This window comes from Sceloporus undulatus, chromosome 4 (assembly GCF_019175285.1).
Source record: "Sceloporus undulatus isolate JIND9_A2432 ecotype Alabama chromosome 4, SceUnd_v1.1, whole genome shotgun sequence".
Lineage (NCBI taxonomy): Eukaryota > Metazoa > Chordata > Lepidosauria > Squamata > Phrynosomatidae > Sceloporus > Sceloporus undulatus.
In genome coordinates, this window is record NC_056525.1 from 96,855,432 (window position 1) to 96,871,930 (window position 16,499).

The 16,499-nt window shown below is 41.6% G+C and overlaps 1 protein-coding gene and 1 long non-coding RNA gene across 2 annotated transcripts in view; one reads left to right on the forward strand and one right to left on the reverse strand.

The window, feature by feature from the left end:
- Window positions 1-1,015: 1,015 nt before the first annotated feature.
- Window positions 1,016-11,138, reverse strand: LOC121929898. Its single transcript, XR_006103769.1, has 3 exons — window positions 10,985-11,138; window positions 1,674-1,829; window positions 1,016-1,416 (listed from the first exon to the last, which is right to left on the reverse strand). It is a non-coding gene; the product is annotated as an uncharacterized LOC121929898 (long non-coding RNA).
- A 3,118-nt stretch (window positions 11,139-14,256) lies between these two features.
- The window catches only part of GIPC2 (GIPC PDZ domain containing family member 2), a 41,500-nt gene continuing 39,257 nt past the window's right edge, over window positions 14,257-16,499 (forward strand). Inside the window, exon 1 of the mRNA XM_042465886.1 lies at window positions 14,257-14,612. Within this exon, the coding sequence (XP_042321820.1) occupies window positions 14,337-14,612 (276 nt within the window). The 5' untranslated portion in view covers window positions 14,257-14,336. The remainder of the gene's footprint in view (window positions 14,613-16,499) is intronic.

The following is a 16,499-nucleotide window of genomic DNA, read 5'->3' on the forward strand; positions in this document are numbered from 1 at the left end:
ACTCCCATGGGGTGAACACAGGTTCCAGTCCAAGCAACAGCCCTCCCACAGCTCAGGCAGACTAGTCCACCTCCACTAACAAGAGGCAGGGGGGGAAAGCCTAACTCCTACCTGTTTTCCTTGATGCAGGAACATAATTTTGATGTAGTTCATAAACGTTGGCATTGAATACTATTGTCTTCTTACTGAATTTTCACTTTAATCACATGAAATTTTGCTGTTGTTGTTAGCTGCCCTCAACTCATGGCAATCCTCAAGACCCCCTGTCCTCTACCTTCTCTGCTCAGGTCCTGTACGCCCAGGCCTATGGTCTTCCTGATTGAGTCTGCCTATCTGTTGTTACACTAAGTAAGGTGGATTAGGGAGTGCATTGTTGCCTCATCTGAGTCTCTGGGAGTCATTCTACTTACCCTTATTCTTGCTCACTCCACTAGCAGCACAGCTGTCTTAGCAGTATTGGTCACCAATGCCCTACTGTCAGAAATTTGTAGGGTTGCCACATGGAAATCACTTACTTTTGTTAGATACTACAGACTGTATGCCTTGCCTCAGCCAAGGGTTCATTTGGCCAAAGAGTACTTCAGCAGATCATAAAGCCATAATCAGCCATGAATGCCAGCTCTGCCCACCCCACTAAGGAAAGCTATCATATCTCCCACACTATCATATTCCTCCCTTCACTGCTGGGAACAGTAATGTTTGTCTTACCTGCAATATACTTATTTCCAGCATTAAAGGGAAGAACATCCTATCTGCCCTGGTACACAGGAAACAGGCATGTATAGCTTCATAGAAGCCAGGGGAGAGAAAGCAATGCTCAGGCTGGCATTCCCTCCCTGGCCCTTTGTTTTTGTTAAACCTTTGTTTTTGTTCCACCATTCCAACCTTTCTTCCCTGGACCCGACCACACAAACCACACCCACCCGCACAAACACAAACAACGGGGGGGGGGGGAGAGAGAGAAAAAAAGAGGACCCTAAGATTCTATGTGGAGTAAGTCTCACCTAGGAGCATCAGAAGCAGTAGCATCAACTGACCTTACTGAGGGTTGCTCCTCCTAGTGGGCACTCTCAAAAAGTTATGAGCTATTTCTATTATTGGAATGAGTGGGAAGAGCAACCCACACAAGGATATTTGTCCTTCACTGCTGGAAATGAATGTATCACAGGTAAGACAATCTTTACTTTTTCATGTCCCTATCCCTTTCCAACCATGGTCTTTTTTACTGGAACACCCACTATCAGTACAGAGCAACTCCCTTCAGCCTGGCATCAGCCTCCAGACAATTTACCAAAGTAATGATAGTCCCTGTAGCCTTGCTGAGATTACAGAGAATACATATTTTCCTGTAGTTTGATGGTCTCATCGTGAAATTGTTCTACCATGAAGCAAGCACTGTCCCTCCTGTTGAATGCTCTAAATTAAAACAACACAGCTTCATGATGAGTGAAAACAAGAGTAATCATCTTCCATCACAGCAATAGATACCGGGAAAGGACACATCATCTCATCTCCAGAAAAAAGTATATATAATCCCGATTATACAAGAATCATGTGACACACTACCCCATAAAATAACTTTCCTTATTGCCAATCTGTTTCCAGGCACAATTCAAAGTACTGGTTTTGACCTTTAAAGCCCAGACCATCTGAAAGACTGTATCTCACTATACCTGCAGGCATGTTATAAGAATGATGGAGACAGGCTTCCCAGCATCTTTGCAGGTGCATTTAGTGAGGACATCTTTGCTCCTAGGTTGTAGAAATCTCTTCCACAGCAGATGAAGTTGCTCCCCAGCAGGTGAAGACTTTTTTGTTTAGGCATTCCTCTGAAATGTAAATCATGTTAACAATAGTATGCATGAAGTGATGTGCTATAGTTTATTTTTGAATATTTTATTAATAATTTATGTTTGAAATATGTTTCAAATGTTTTAATCATGGTTTCAATAACTTTGACATTTAATTCTTTTTTTAACTTTTGTAAAACAGGATTTTGAATATAATAGTTTTATATTTTTGGATGCCACCTTGGATTTCATCCTGGATGAAAGGCAGGGTATAAATTCAATAAATAAATAAATGACAGGAAGCCCTTCTGTTTACCAAATCTAATTATGCAGATCTCATGGTCCATGGTCCACTTTCTAAGCCTTATGGTTTTAAGCATACATCTGCAATGTGGGCAAGGTTCCATTGCTGACCATGTCAATGGCTACTTAGATTATTCCAAGCTCTAATTTTGAGTAATCACCACACATGACTGCATTTTCCTCAAGAGGGCAATTTCTCCCTCTATTATGGTGAATGAACAAACACAATCTCTCACAGGGTATTCACCTGCAAGATTGTCTCAAGACTAGTCCTTCCAACAGATGCGAACCTCATGGGTTGAGGAAGGGCACTGCCAAAGCCTATTGACACAGAGAATCTGGTATGAAGCAAAATAGGCCTGCCGTATAAATTGGATGAAACTCATGAGTGATCAGGCTAGCTCTCGTTTCCAACACATCCTCAGAAAGTTCCATGACCTAGCCCAGATAGACAGCAAAACAGCCAAATCCTGTCTTCTGAGACAAAGAGCATCTTGTTGTCACTCCCTACACAAAGAAGCTTGCCTTCTCCTATTTTGGGGAGAGAAAAACACAGTATCAGCCTAACACTTCCAAAGTGCCCTGGACAAACTGGCAGTCTCCTTCAGCAACCCTACTCTGAATCCAGAGTAGTAGAGTCTACCCAGTCACCTTCAGCCACCTGCCAGCTCAGTTGGGTGACCTCCAGGTCAACCTCTTCACCTCAGATGTAAATCACAAGTTCTCAAGATACTGTAATCACTTCAGCAAAGTGGGTTTTGACTGGCTGCCCTCTCCATAGTTCCATCTTGCTGTAAAATTTAGGCAGATGCCATTTTTTTATGGCTTAACCCAAGGTTTCTATTGTCATCGTCGTCATACTGCTTTTCCCCAAAATTAGGATACAAAGCAGGTTATAAATTAAAAGAACAATACAATTAAAAACATGCAAAAGTAAACATTAAAATAGAATTAAACTAGTACAACATTAAAACATTACTCAAAAAAATAAAATGCAATCAAAAAGATAAGTGCTTAAAAACAGTACATATTAAAATAAAAATACTAAAATGCATGAAAACAATAACAATCAAACTATATATTAACATTAAAACTTAAAAAATAAAACAATACCACAAAACATTAAGAACCCAACCTGAACTGTTTGTGAAAGCCTGGCAACAGTTTTAATTTGCCATCGGGAGGACAGCAAGGACAGGGCCATCTTGGCCTCTCTGGCAAGGGAGTTCCAAATTCTGAGAGCAGCCACTGAGAAGGCCTTGTTCCTTGTTCCCATCAAAGAAGCCTAGGAAGGTGATGGAACAGAGAGGAGGACCTCTCCAGATGATCTTAAAACCATAATGAGTTCATACAGGGAGATACTGTCCTTCAAATAACATGGACTCATGCTGTATAGGGCTTTATAGGTCAAAACAAGCACTTTGTGCCTGGAAATGTATCAGCAGTCAGTGCAGATATTGCAAAAGGAGAGTTTTTGCCAGCCCCAGTTAACACCCTGGCTGCAGCTCTTTGGGCCAGCTGAAGTTTCTGAGCACTTTTCAAAGGCAGAATTACAGTAATCCAAATGGCATACCAAGGCATGTACCACTGTGGTTGGGTCTGGCCCAAAATAAACATAATTTTTCCTAACTCACAGCCCTCCCTCACTTTGCCCTCATCTTACAAATCTTCTAGAAACACAATGGCATAAACTGGACATAGGAAGAGTTCTGAAACTTTACATCAGACATGCCAATACATTCAGGAAAGCAGAATTCCTCTTTATTTTCTTCCCACATCCTTGGGGACAAAGGTCTCTCTTTCCACCAAAGTATGCATCTTCTTGGCCTATGAAACACTAAAGCTTCATAAGCCTCAAATGTAATAGCCCACTTTACTAGGTTAGCAGCTATGACTTCTGCTCTACCAGTTCACCGTTAGAGAAATCTGCTGGGCCTTCCACATTAAAAATTTTTTACAAACTAGACAAGTTTGCACCTGTCAGGACTTCCTTTGGTATGAGGGTCCTACAAGTCCTGCTGCATCAAAACTTTCTTGCCATCTTCACATCTAAGTACATATATCTGCTTGGGTAGCTGGATGGCTTGGATGGCACATCAGAGTACTTAACATGAAAGTCCATTCTTGGAATGGAGGAGAGGCCAGCTAGACCTACGCTCGGCAGCATGACCCTTCTTACCATTTCTCTGCATGGGGAGTCTTTTTCTCTTTCCTGTTTTCTTGGCTTGTGAAAGAACTGAACTACAGTGGGCCCTTGGTATCCTCTGGGGTTTGGTTCCAGGACACTCTGTGGAAACCAAAATCTATGGATGCTCAAGTCCCATTAAATACAATGACATAGTAAAATGATGTCCCTTACATAAAATGGAAAAATCAAGGTTTGCTTTGCTATATATATTTTCCAAAAAAAAGCAAACTTTGATTTTTCCATTTTATGTAAGGGACATCATTTTACTATGTAAAATTTACTATTCCGTATTCCATTCCATTTACTATTTACTATTCCACATATATACAGTATATGGAATATTTTATATATGTGCATGGTTGAATCCTTAGCTTTAAAAATGCATAGATATGGAGGGCTGAACTGTAGTAGGAGATGGAGGGCCAATAGAAAGTGTCTGTTTAAAATCATTTGATGCTTTGGCTAGCCTGGGTCGCAACATGACTTAACACCTACATAGATGGTTCCTTCTCCTTGGAAACAATAGACCTTCATGGTAAGTGCTCTGATGTGCCATTTTACAACAACCTTATTTCTTCCAAAGGTTTGTATAACAATTATTAAATTAAGACATTTAATTTATTGTGAGTGTATAGGTCAAATTGTAAGTGACAAGACACTATACGCCTGTCCACTCTGGCAACAGAAATTGCAAGGGACACCAATCATAAGGCAAGCAAAAGGAGATTGCAAGAAAGTAGTTTGCCTTGAAGAATGTGCTTGACATTTCTGCAAGTCAGAGTACCTTTTGTTTGTCCTGAACATACTGCCAGTAAATTTCCTTTCGCAACTCAGGAGTTTTATAAGAGCAAAGAGAACATTCTTACCATAATGCATACATGATTTTATAAACATCAACTGACATTCTGCTCAATATGATTTATATTGTATATTGTATCATATTTAGAATGTTACAAACTAGACTTAAGATTCTGTAAATTTTGATATTCACATTTATGATCATGGCACCATTGCCACAATCTCAAATGTCTCATAAAAACCACTATAACAGCCAAGGGGAGACACCTGCTGAAGTGTTATGTGGTGCTGGCTGGCAGGGTACTGCAGGATGACATGTCCAACCGCTTTCTGCCAATGAGCCACAGGCAACAAGCAGTTACAACAAGACTCCATAGTGGTCCCTGCTGCTTCTTGTCAAGGTACAATTTTCTGGCAGGAGGGGGCTGGATATAGAATAGTAAAATTATAGAATTGGAAGAGACTACAAGGGCCATTCAGTCCAGCCCTCTGCATACAGCAATGCATACTCCCAACAGATGGCCATCCAGCCTCTATTTTAAAATCTCCAAAGGAGACCTCACCAAACTTCAAGGCAGCGTGTTCCAGCAAATAACGACAACAACAATTTATTTATATTCCGCCTCTCCATCCAGATCAAGGCGGCTTACAATAAAACCAATGTAACTACTGTATAAGATAAAACCCTTATCCCTCCCACCAACAATTAAAATTCCCTTATAACAAAATAACACAAATAAATAGATAACATAAATAAATAACATAAACAAATAAACAGCATAGTACTAGCTCTTATTTCAGTCTAGACCCTACACTCCTATTGATGCAGCCTAATATCACATTGGCTTTTTTTAGCTGCCACATCACACTGTTGGCTCATGTTCAGATTGTGGTCTGATAAAGTCCTGTCTGGCCAATTGATTTTCACACACGTCATTGTTAAAGTGGTGTTAAACCAAATGGAGGTAGACAAAAGCCACTCCTTTTCACTTTCGGGATTTTCCAAAAGTAAAAAGGAGTAGCTTTTGTCTACTTTACATCTACTTTCCATTTGGGTTAACACCACTTTAACAACAACATCGTGTGAAAATCAACCCGCTTTTGTGGGTTTCCCCCCAATTTAACCCTCTGTTTCTGCATGGGATTTCCCTCGTGTGATAAATTCCTTTGTTTGTTTGGGATATGGACACTTTGTGCATGTGTATCTGATTTGTAGAAGTTATACTAACAGGAATTTAAGAACCATATTTCCTCTCCCCACCTTCAGCTCTGCGAACAATCCTTTGAAGTGGCTGAGGACACCATTTTAAATTGCCTGTTGTGCCCCGCTTACACTTTGACTTGTAAGACTCCTTCTCTATCAAAACCTTTTTGGAGGAATGCCATTTTCGGCTGCCAGAATAGATAATCTGAACCTGGCAATACAGGAATCCCAGTAAGATTGGTCCTGAAAGGACCAGGAGCTACACTGGGGGCTGTCTGTACTCCAGAAAGATCTCTAAAAAAGGTACTTCAGAAGGAAACAGGCCATGAAAGGCCTAACCATGATAGAGAGGTGATAGTGAAAGATAAGAAAAGGAAGGAGAACTGGAAGGAAAAGCACATGCATAAGAAAACCTTATCCTTGCAGATGGCTTGCTCAATGCTGACCACTCCGGTGCTAGTGCTTCTTCCGAAAACAGTGTACTTGACAGTAAAGGGGACACTTTTTGGTACCAAATCAATTTCACATATGGGCAGCCATTTAGTCTGATCCTATTGCTTTTTCTACTACTACAAACAGAGCAGGGGGTTATCAGCATATCTTCAAACTGATGGAGTGTTATCTCCCCCTAGTGAATGCATGCAGCCAAAGCAGAACCTTGCAGTGTCATAGGAAAAAAATCTCTTAGAGTCAAGTAGACTGTCTAACAACAACAACAACAACAACAACAACTTGAACCAAAGAATCAGGAAAGGACTATAATCTTAAATCAGTGTATCCAGCTCCCAAGTGGGACAGCCGGAAAGGATTTAATGCTCCATTCAGATACTCTTCTGAAGAATGTGAAGTTATGTTCATCTTGGATTTGTCAAGACACAGACTGTCTGTCAAGGAAATGAATGCATTTGCATTCCCATAGCCTACTTTGACCCTTGGCTGGTATGAATTTAGAAAATCCCTCTCATCCAAGAGTTTCCTGGAACTAGGGGCAAAGACATTCCACATGGCAGGGATGGGTGGAAGAGACAGACAAGCTTTCCTCCTCCAGACCAATTTAGTACAAAAGCATAAGGTAAGGGAGCTTGAGTAATGAGAGGTGGTGATGGTGTTAGGATAGAAACATTTATCATGATGATATAATGGGATTCAACTACAGGATGGTCACAGATTTGTATGACTTCAAAAGTGCTGTTTTAAAAATGTACCCATGTAACTGGTAACATTTCCCCACATGATATCTGAAGAGCCACTGGTACTCAGTGGGTTTTTGCTAGAAGACAATATTTTATTTTGCTGACGAAAGAAAACAGATTCCACAACCCAGTAAATGTCAGCAACCTGACACCTTCAGTGCAGGATTTTTTTTGTTGTTGTTAAGTGGTTGCTGAGGAACTAAGAAATAAATTGTTTAAAGAAATAAATTGATTAATAAGTTGATTAAAATACCAAAATCACAAGTAAAATAAGTAGGTTTAGAATGCTTTAACAAATAAATTTAATAACACACTATTAAAGCAAACAAAACATTAAAAGCCTAATAGAAATAGCAAATGATTTTAACAATGGCTGCATCTGCACTGCAGAATTAAAGCAGTTTAACACCACTTTAACTGCCATGTGTCAGTGCTATGGTTTTCTGGGATTTGTAGTTTTGTGAGATATGTAGCCACCTCTGTGAGAGAGATCTGGTGCCACAGCAAACTGCAGATCCAAGAATTCCATAACACTGATCCATGGCAGTTAAAGTGGCGTCAAACTGCATTAATTCTGCAGTGCAGCCAATGTCCCACTGATCAATGTCTAATAATTAGCTAAAAGTGTAAGTGCAACCTCAATGTTACTATTTACCAAGTCAGAGACATTTCTGTCCTAAGATCTTCAGTACCCATAATTATAGATATACAAAGTAGTTCTGTAGTTACACATCAATAAAATATATCGTGGCTTATCTTCATACAGCAGTGTTTCTAACTGTCAAGTGCCACCTGCAAAGTACAATGTTTAGTGCTTTGTATTTAGTACTCTGTATCTAAATATTCCTTTTAGGCAGTGCTGTACCCAGCTGAGGCTAAAGGGGATAAGAGTACATTTTCAATGTTCTTTCATAAAATGTTAGTTTTGTAAGATACTATAACTTGTATGTGGCACCTTATTGACACAAACACTGATATATGACAATGATGGGCCAGAACTGGTGGAAGCATGCTAGTTGCACTGACTCACAGAGCCCCCACCCTGAACATTTAGGTTTGGGTTTTTACATTTGACTAATAATGCCCCCCTCCCCATGTTCACATTGCTGTATTTTTGGCATGTTTACCATGCACCGTATAAGGAACAGGAGAGGCCATTTTCCAACCAAGATGCATGAAGTGTCATGCTGAATATAAACAATGGCTGGCATCCTGTAATACATAGACAATGGCAGTCATCTTGTAATGCAGGTATGGATTTGTAACCCACAGTTATACATCTGTAACCTCTCCATATGCATTAATGCTGTGTAATAATGATAGAGGTACTATCACCAGGATTGTAAATACGTCCTCCCCCCGCTACTTACCTTAACAGCCAGCAGCAGCAGCACTCAGTAATGGAGGTCTGTTCTGCTACTGATGATCAGGTGCAACAGGATGACATTTCCAGTCCCTTCCCACCAGTGAGCAAAGCTTCGTTGACTAATTGCAATAGGCATCCTGCTCCTGGTTCTGGTCTTGCTCACTGGCAAGAGGGGCTTGGAAATACCATCCTGCTGTGTCCTGATCAGCAGCAGAACAGACCTCCATTGCTTGGTGTGCCTGCTGGCTGTTAAGGTAGGTTGTGGGGGTGGTCAGGCCAGGAGACAAGCAAATGTGTAGCTAAGTATGCAATATAGGATATCAGCCAATAGTGATCTTCTTAATGATGACTATACATAAAATGTTTGGTGCATGATAATATTTGCTATTGCATTGGTGGCCCAATTAACCCATTATTAAAAATGACAACTATTGTCTATATTTAAGCCACAGGAGACAGAACTGAACCCACCTCCAACTGATAAATTAGTCTAGCTGTGCCATTGTATCTCACCTCATTCATAACACGGATCCTGAAAAATACCTTTCAGTTTTTATTCCCTTTTCAATATTCCCTTCCTATAAGTAGTCCAGGGCCTGTAACTAAACCAAGCACGAAGTAACTGAAGCAGCTACTTATTCTTTCCCTGCTTGCTTTTACTTTCACTGTCTTCCTTTTCTTCGGCTATTTCTTATGTCAGATTGTACACTGTAAGCTTCTACTGGGCAGCTACTGTATCTATCTGTCATCTAGCTTCACCTTAATTAACACCAGACTGATTCTCTTGCAGAGTGTAGCATCTTTTACAACTTATTTCATCTTGGCTTAAGAAACTGTTTGAAATAAATTGTTTGAGAACAAGTAATCATGCCAGGCCTAAACTTTGTATAAAGTTTGCATACAGTGGACATTTCATACAAAACAGTTTATGAGATTTATAGCAGTCCCTCTGACCTTTTGTCAAATTTATAGCAATGCCTTGAAGAAGTAGTATAAATAATTTAAACAAATGAAGATGGCAAGAATTCTTGTCTCCATAATGTGATGTATTCATGCCATTTTCTATTGTGATGCCACTGATCAATATTTATTAGTCACCATTACAGTTTTTAAAAGTTATTTTTAGCTTTATTGCTGCAAAATTAAATCCAAGAAGAAAACAAACCACAAGGCTAACATCATTCTATTTTCAAATGTACTTTACTCAGCTGCTCACTTTTTGAGATAGGTGGCCAGTTTTATTTCCTTCAAATTGTTTCCCATCTTAATAGATCTCATTGTTAGTGAACATTGGTTGGAATACAGTTGGTGACTTACATCTTTGTAGGTGGATTTATGTCTGTGGGAATTAGAGTTGGGAAGTTCTGTAATGTCCTTAAATCAATAGTCATACATCACACTTAATCTCATAGGTGAGCATCTCTATGCCACATTAACATAGTCAACAAATTCTACATTGTGCTGACATTGTGGTTGTGCTACACTGCTCTACTAAAAACCAGCACTGTGCAAATGATTACATTGGGCAATGGGAAATGCACAGTGGCTGTTTCTGTAATCCAAGTAAACAATGTGGTACATTAAAGGCATTGAGAAACAGTTATACAGCATCCAGTCACACACAACTACATGACTGGAATGCTTTTGGCTAATCCCAACCAGAGCAGAGCCATTGAATCCATTGTGGAATGCTAAATCAACACGTAAGTAAATCCAGTGATCTAATCGTGCTATTATATGTGGGACTAATAAGATTCCGTCTTATATGAAATGGTTATCCCAGTGGTATTCCACTCATGTACTCATGAACTGAAAATATTCATTGCACAATGACCAAAAAAGTGTAACTGCATGTGTAAAGAAGCCTACACATCTGTATAACACCAACAGGACTGTGGCCACAATTTGTGATGGATGGTAAGGAGAAAATAAAGACACATTCTTCTATGAGGAAGAGGGAAATGGAGATTAACAGACTAGTGACATAAAACAAAAGATCAGCAGCAAGGGAACTAAGAAAAGACCATACACTCTTCTACATGTCACCATGAAGTGCATTAGCAATACAGCTAAGACGCAACCACTACCCTATTTATATGTAATGGAAATCAATCAAATTCCTTTTGTTTGTCTCTTTCTCACCTTTCATCTCTTTCTCTGTTGTCAGGGTGAATTATTTGATGTAGAACCTTTTGCTCGGAACCTGTTCTCCTTTTCTCAGTAAAGTGCCATGCCTGCTGATGGTACTGTACAGAACAAGAGAAGCAACATAATATGTCAGACTGCTAAAACTCTTATTGTTTACAGAAGGAAAGAATTTAAGGCTGCTACCTGAGCTAACTTACAATTTCCATACTTGTTGGAAAACACTCTAACTCTTAAATGGAAGAAATGCTTGTCAGAATTCTGTATTGTCTTTATGCATGTGCAAGCACCATAGATAGAAGTGCTACACGGTGAATTCTGGCTCAACCCACCAAATCCCACTTACCAGGCAGCAGCCACTGCAATCTGCAAGAGTCTTTTCCTCTGTCACCCATAAACATATATATGGAAATGACTGAATTAGTCACAAAAGATGTGACAAGATTCCTTTCTCTTTTAAAACTGAAACAGATTAATATGTCTATCCATAGTGTTTCTTTAACACATGGGACAAATCAGAGTTAGAATAATCTTGGAGTTAGCTTCATTTTCTCCCCCTCTCCTTCTGACCATGTGTTTAAGCCTGTGAATCTCACACAAGCAAACCCTGATTTCGAGAGTTACATGTGATCCAAAGACAATGGGTTTCATCAATTTAAGAAGTGGTAAACTTTATTTGACGTGGGATTAATTAAAGAATGTAGCAGTTGCTAGAGTTACTAATTCAATGAGTATTAAATTCTTACATAAATTTTATTGGAGCTATATAGAGATCATGAGTCTACTTTGGTTGGGATTAACTGTTGTTGTTGTTAACTACTCTAATTTTTGGATACATCCTATCTTTTAGGTTGTTGTTGTTGTTGCTGCTGCTGTGTCTTTTTAAGTCATTTCCAATTTATGGCATCCCTAAGACGAATGTATCATGAGGTTTTCTTGGCAAGTTTCTTCAGAGGGGTTTGCCATTGCCATCCTCTGAGGCTAAGGTCACCCAGTGTGTTTATATGGCTGATCAGGGATTATAACCCTGGTCTCCAGAGTTCCAGTCCAAAGCTCAAACCTCTACACCATGCTGGCTATATCCTTTAGGCATGTTTCATCAAATAAGACAGTGTAGTTTGAGTTTTGGACTAGCACTCTGGGAGACTAGAACTCAAATCTCTGCTCAGGCTTGAAAGTGGGTGGCTTTGGGCAAGTCATGCTCTCTCACATGCAGAGGAAAGCAATGGCAAACCTCCACTCAATCAATTTTGCCAAGAAAACCCTATAAATGTCTTGAAGGCACATCGTAGCAATAAAAATTCTTTTAAGAGTCAAATAGGATGGCCCCCATTTAAATCTGACCCATTTCCAAAAAGATGTACTTCAGTGAGTTTGTGATTCTTACATTATCTTAAAGATATTGGCCTGTATTCTATATCATCTACATAAGGGCCCATTCACATGCCGAAAATAAACCATGGTGAACCCAGGTTATTTTCTTGGTGTTCACACCTGCCCCAAATGTACTTGGTGCACTTTGGGGTGGGGGGTTTACAGATTTTCTCAGGACAAAAAGGCAAAAATGCACCCTATGTAAACTATTCTTACCTAGCCACAATAAGTCTGATGGAAATGTCATTCACCCATTCTTCCATTGTTTGTAGAATGGAGCTCCTTCTCCCTATACAGGTGATGCCCAGTAAAATGTGGTGTGAAGAAGAGTTGCAATCCTGGCAATAGTGCTGCAATTGTGAATAAGCAACAATTGTGAATATGGAATACCTAAAGGTACAAAAGGTAAAGGTAGTCCCTTGTCATGAATGTCTAGTCGTAACCGACTGTAGGGGAAGCTGCTCATCTCTGTTACTAAGCCAGCGTTGTCCGAGGACTGCTCTGGTGGTTATGTGGCCAGAATGACTGCACCGAATGCTGTTACCTTCCCACTGAGAAGTGGTACCTATCGATCTGCTTGCATTTGCATGTTTTCGAAATGCTAGGTTGCAGAAGCTGGGACTAGTAGTGACAGGCGTTCAACCCATCATACAGCGCTTGTACCTTGAACTGCCAACCTTCTGTTCTTCCGTTCATCAGAACTGGCATCTTAGCCACTAAGTCATTGCATGGAACACTTACAAATGAGTAAATCTAGGTAACTATTCTATAATCATGATCACTACTTAGGAGTCTTTCATATGAGTCCCATTCTCACAGTAATTGTGTTAGAAAGAGGAACCAGATACATAACAGTTTCAGAGGGTTCTGTATTGTGCGTCTTTTCAAAAGAGCAATTGAGTTCATGCTGTCTTCCACATTATTCCCTAACCTCACATTCTTGCCCTATGCCCTACGCTTTTAGATATATTTTTTAAAAATTAAAGCAATTCTGGAGGTATGTTTAATATGATTTTTAAAAAGAAAGGAGAAAGAACAGAAGAGCAGCTTGTTGGGGATAATCAAGGGGAGAGGAGGACACTGACAACATGAGACTGCTCAATACCTTTTGCCATAAACTGGAAACGAAGGCACACAACAACAACAACACTAGCAAGAGCAAGGACATTTCTATACCACTTACCAATGTATTAGGCTGTTTACAAAGAGTGAGCTAATTGCCCCCAAAGAGCTAGGTACTCATTTTAGCAACCTACAGAAGGATGCCAGGCAGAGTCGACCTGGAGACCCTGGCTGGTATTGAACTCACAGATTGCGTGGTTTGTGAGTGAATGGCTGCAATACAGGCATTTAACCACTGTGCCACCAGGGCTCACAGCCAGATATGAGGAATGGGCTAGTGTCACTCTATCTAGGATACAAACTTTGAACATATATTCATAATAAAATTATATATATATATACACACACACACACATTGTAACAGGCAAAAGAGATGCCCAGACATGAAGGGCTGGGCTATGGCCACCCTATTTAGGAGTGTGTGTGTGTGTGTGTGTGTATATATTTAAAATATGATTATAATAATAGGCAAAAGAGATGCCCAGACATGAGGGACTACTGGGCTATGGCCACTGCAGTTGGGATAATAATTCATTTATATATCTTCATAATAAGATATGATAGTAACCACAATGTGTAGCCTAGGGCAAAGGGGATGCCCAGAGGTGTGGCCTAGTCCTGGGCCTTGTCTGTGGGCCCACTCTAGAGTCCCAGGAGGAGGAGAGGGGCCCAATGGCTCCCTTCCTTGCTGTTGCCACCTATTGGCTGCTGCTGGGGGCCTCTGTTCCTCTCTCTCTCTCTCTCTGGGCAGAGCCTGGGGAGGAGGAGGAGGAGACTGGAGCAGAGGCTGCAGCTTCAGTAGCAGGTGGTTCTCCCTCCCTCTCTCTCTGGCTGCTCTGGGGCCAGCAGCACCATGCCTCTGGGGCTGAGGGGGAAAAGGCGAGGGCAGCCCAAGGAGGCGAGGGCGACGCTGGTGGAGGGCGAGGCCCCCCTGGCCAGCCATGGCAACGGAGGAGCAGGGAGAGGGGTGGCTGGGGCTGGGGCTGCTGCCTCGGCGGGGGCCCCCGTCCGCCTGGTCTTCCACACGCAGCTGGCCCACGGCAGCCCCACCGGGAGGGTCGAGGGCTTCGCCAGCGTCAGGGAGCTCTATGCCAAGATAGCCGCCGCCTTCTACATCGCCCCCGAGGAGGTAAGGAAGGGCAGGGAGGGAGGTGCAAGGGCGCAGCCACACTGGGGAAATAACCCGCTTTGGCACCGCTTTAACTCTGTGGGATTCTGGGAGTTGGAGTTTGATGTTTGTTTGTTTGTTTGTTGTTTTTCCTGGACAGAAAATAAAGCTAAAGCTTTAAAAATTCATGCTCCTTAGTCCTGCTCAAAATGGAGGGCATTTGGGAATTCCTCCTGGACAGAAGGATGAAATGGAGGACATGTCCTGGAAAAGGAGGACGTGTCTGGTGGTCACCCTGCAGAGGACCCCTGAGGGAAACCTTTGTCCACTTCATTATGTGCTCCTTGGACAGAGACTCTTTCTAGGGCTGCATCCTCACTTCCAGAAATGATCCAGTTTGATACTGCTTCAACTGCTGTGGCTCCTTATGGAATATGGAGAAGTGGAGTTTGTTGGGGCACCAGAGCTCTCTGACAGAGAAGGTTACATATCTCACCAAACTACACATCCCAGGATTACGTAGCGTTGCGCCATGGCGGTTAAAGCGGTGCCAGACTGGATTATTTCTGCAGTACAGATGTGGGGATTATTATTATGCTGTTACTTGTCTTGACTGGCTTTGCATTCCAGCCCTCAAGAAACTCTGGTGCCACAACAAACTACTATTCCAAGGATTCCATTGTATGGAGCCATGGCAGTTAAAGCGGTGTCAAACCAGATTATTTCTGCAGTGAGGATGCAGCCCAGGTGTCACCCAGGCATCATTTGTGAAGGGCCAGGTGGGCAGCCAGTATGTGCTACTGGTTTGGGGTATGCAGCCAACTGCGGGGTGGTTTACTCCAGTTTATAGGAAAACAAGAGCAAGTGTGGTTTGAACATTGAAGTGGGACCCTGGGAGGCCAGGGTTCGAATCCCCACTTACCCATGGAAACCCACTGGGTGACCTTGGGATGTCACACTCTCTCAGCCTCAGAGATGCAATGACAAAGGCAATCCCTCCCTGAAGAAGCTTGCCAAGAAAACTCCATGATAGCTTTGGCTTGTTGTTGTTGTTGTTGAGTGCCATCAAGTCATTTCCTAAGATGGACCTGTTGTGGCAAGTTTCTTGACAAGTTTCTTCAGAGAGGGTTTGCCATGGCCATCCTCTGAGGCCGAGAGAGTGTGACTTGTCTAAGGTCGCCCAGTGGGTTTACACACCTGGGATTCGAATCCTGGTCTTCAGACTAGATTCCTAGTCCAAGGCTCAAACCATGATGCCTTGCTGGCTCTCAAGGCTTGCCTTAGGGTCGTCGTAAGTCATAAACACACAAGAACAAATAGGAAAACAGTAGGGTCTGGCTCCAACATTTTTCTCCATCTAAATATGGGAGCAGGCTGTGCGGATTAAGAGAAAAACAAGCCTTTTTCATCTGCTCAGAAGCCAAAGTCCACATACATCTAAGCCTGGGGATTGCTTTCCTTTTCTAATGGAGGAATTGGAGGAGTACATTGAATTGCCCTAATTTATGAGCATTTCACCTGCTCTCTATCCTAGGCTATCCTTCACATGAAAGCTTAAGGTATTTTAGGAGGAAACGGTCCACTAATCCTCAGGGATAAACTCTCTTAGGCTGAATCCACACTGCAGAAATAATCTAGTTTGACACTACCTTAACTTCCATGGCTTCATCCTATGGGATCCTGGGATTTGTAGGTTTGTTGTGGTACCAGAGCTCTCAGACTGAGAAGGCTAAACATCTCACAGAACTACAAATCCCAGAATCCCATAACAATGAACCATGGCAGCAAAAGTGGTGTCAGAATGCATTATTTCTGCAGTGCAGATGCAGAGTTCAAACAAAGACAAAAGCTTGGTTGGGGAAAAAAAAGGTGTCTCTGAGCAGAGGAGGAGTGAATTTCTTTGTGTTT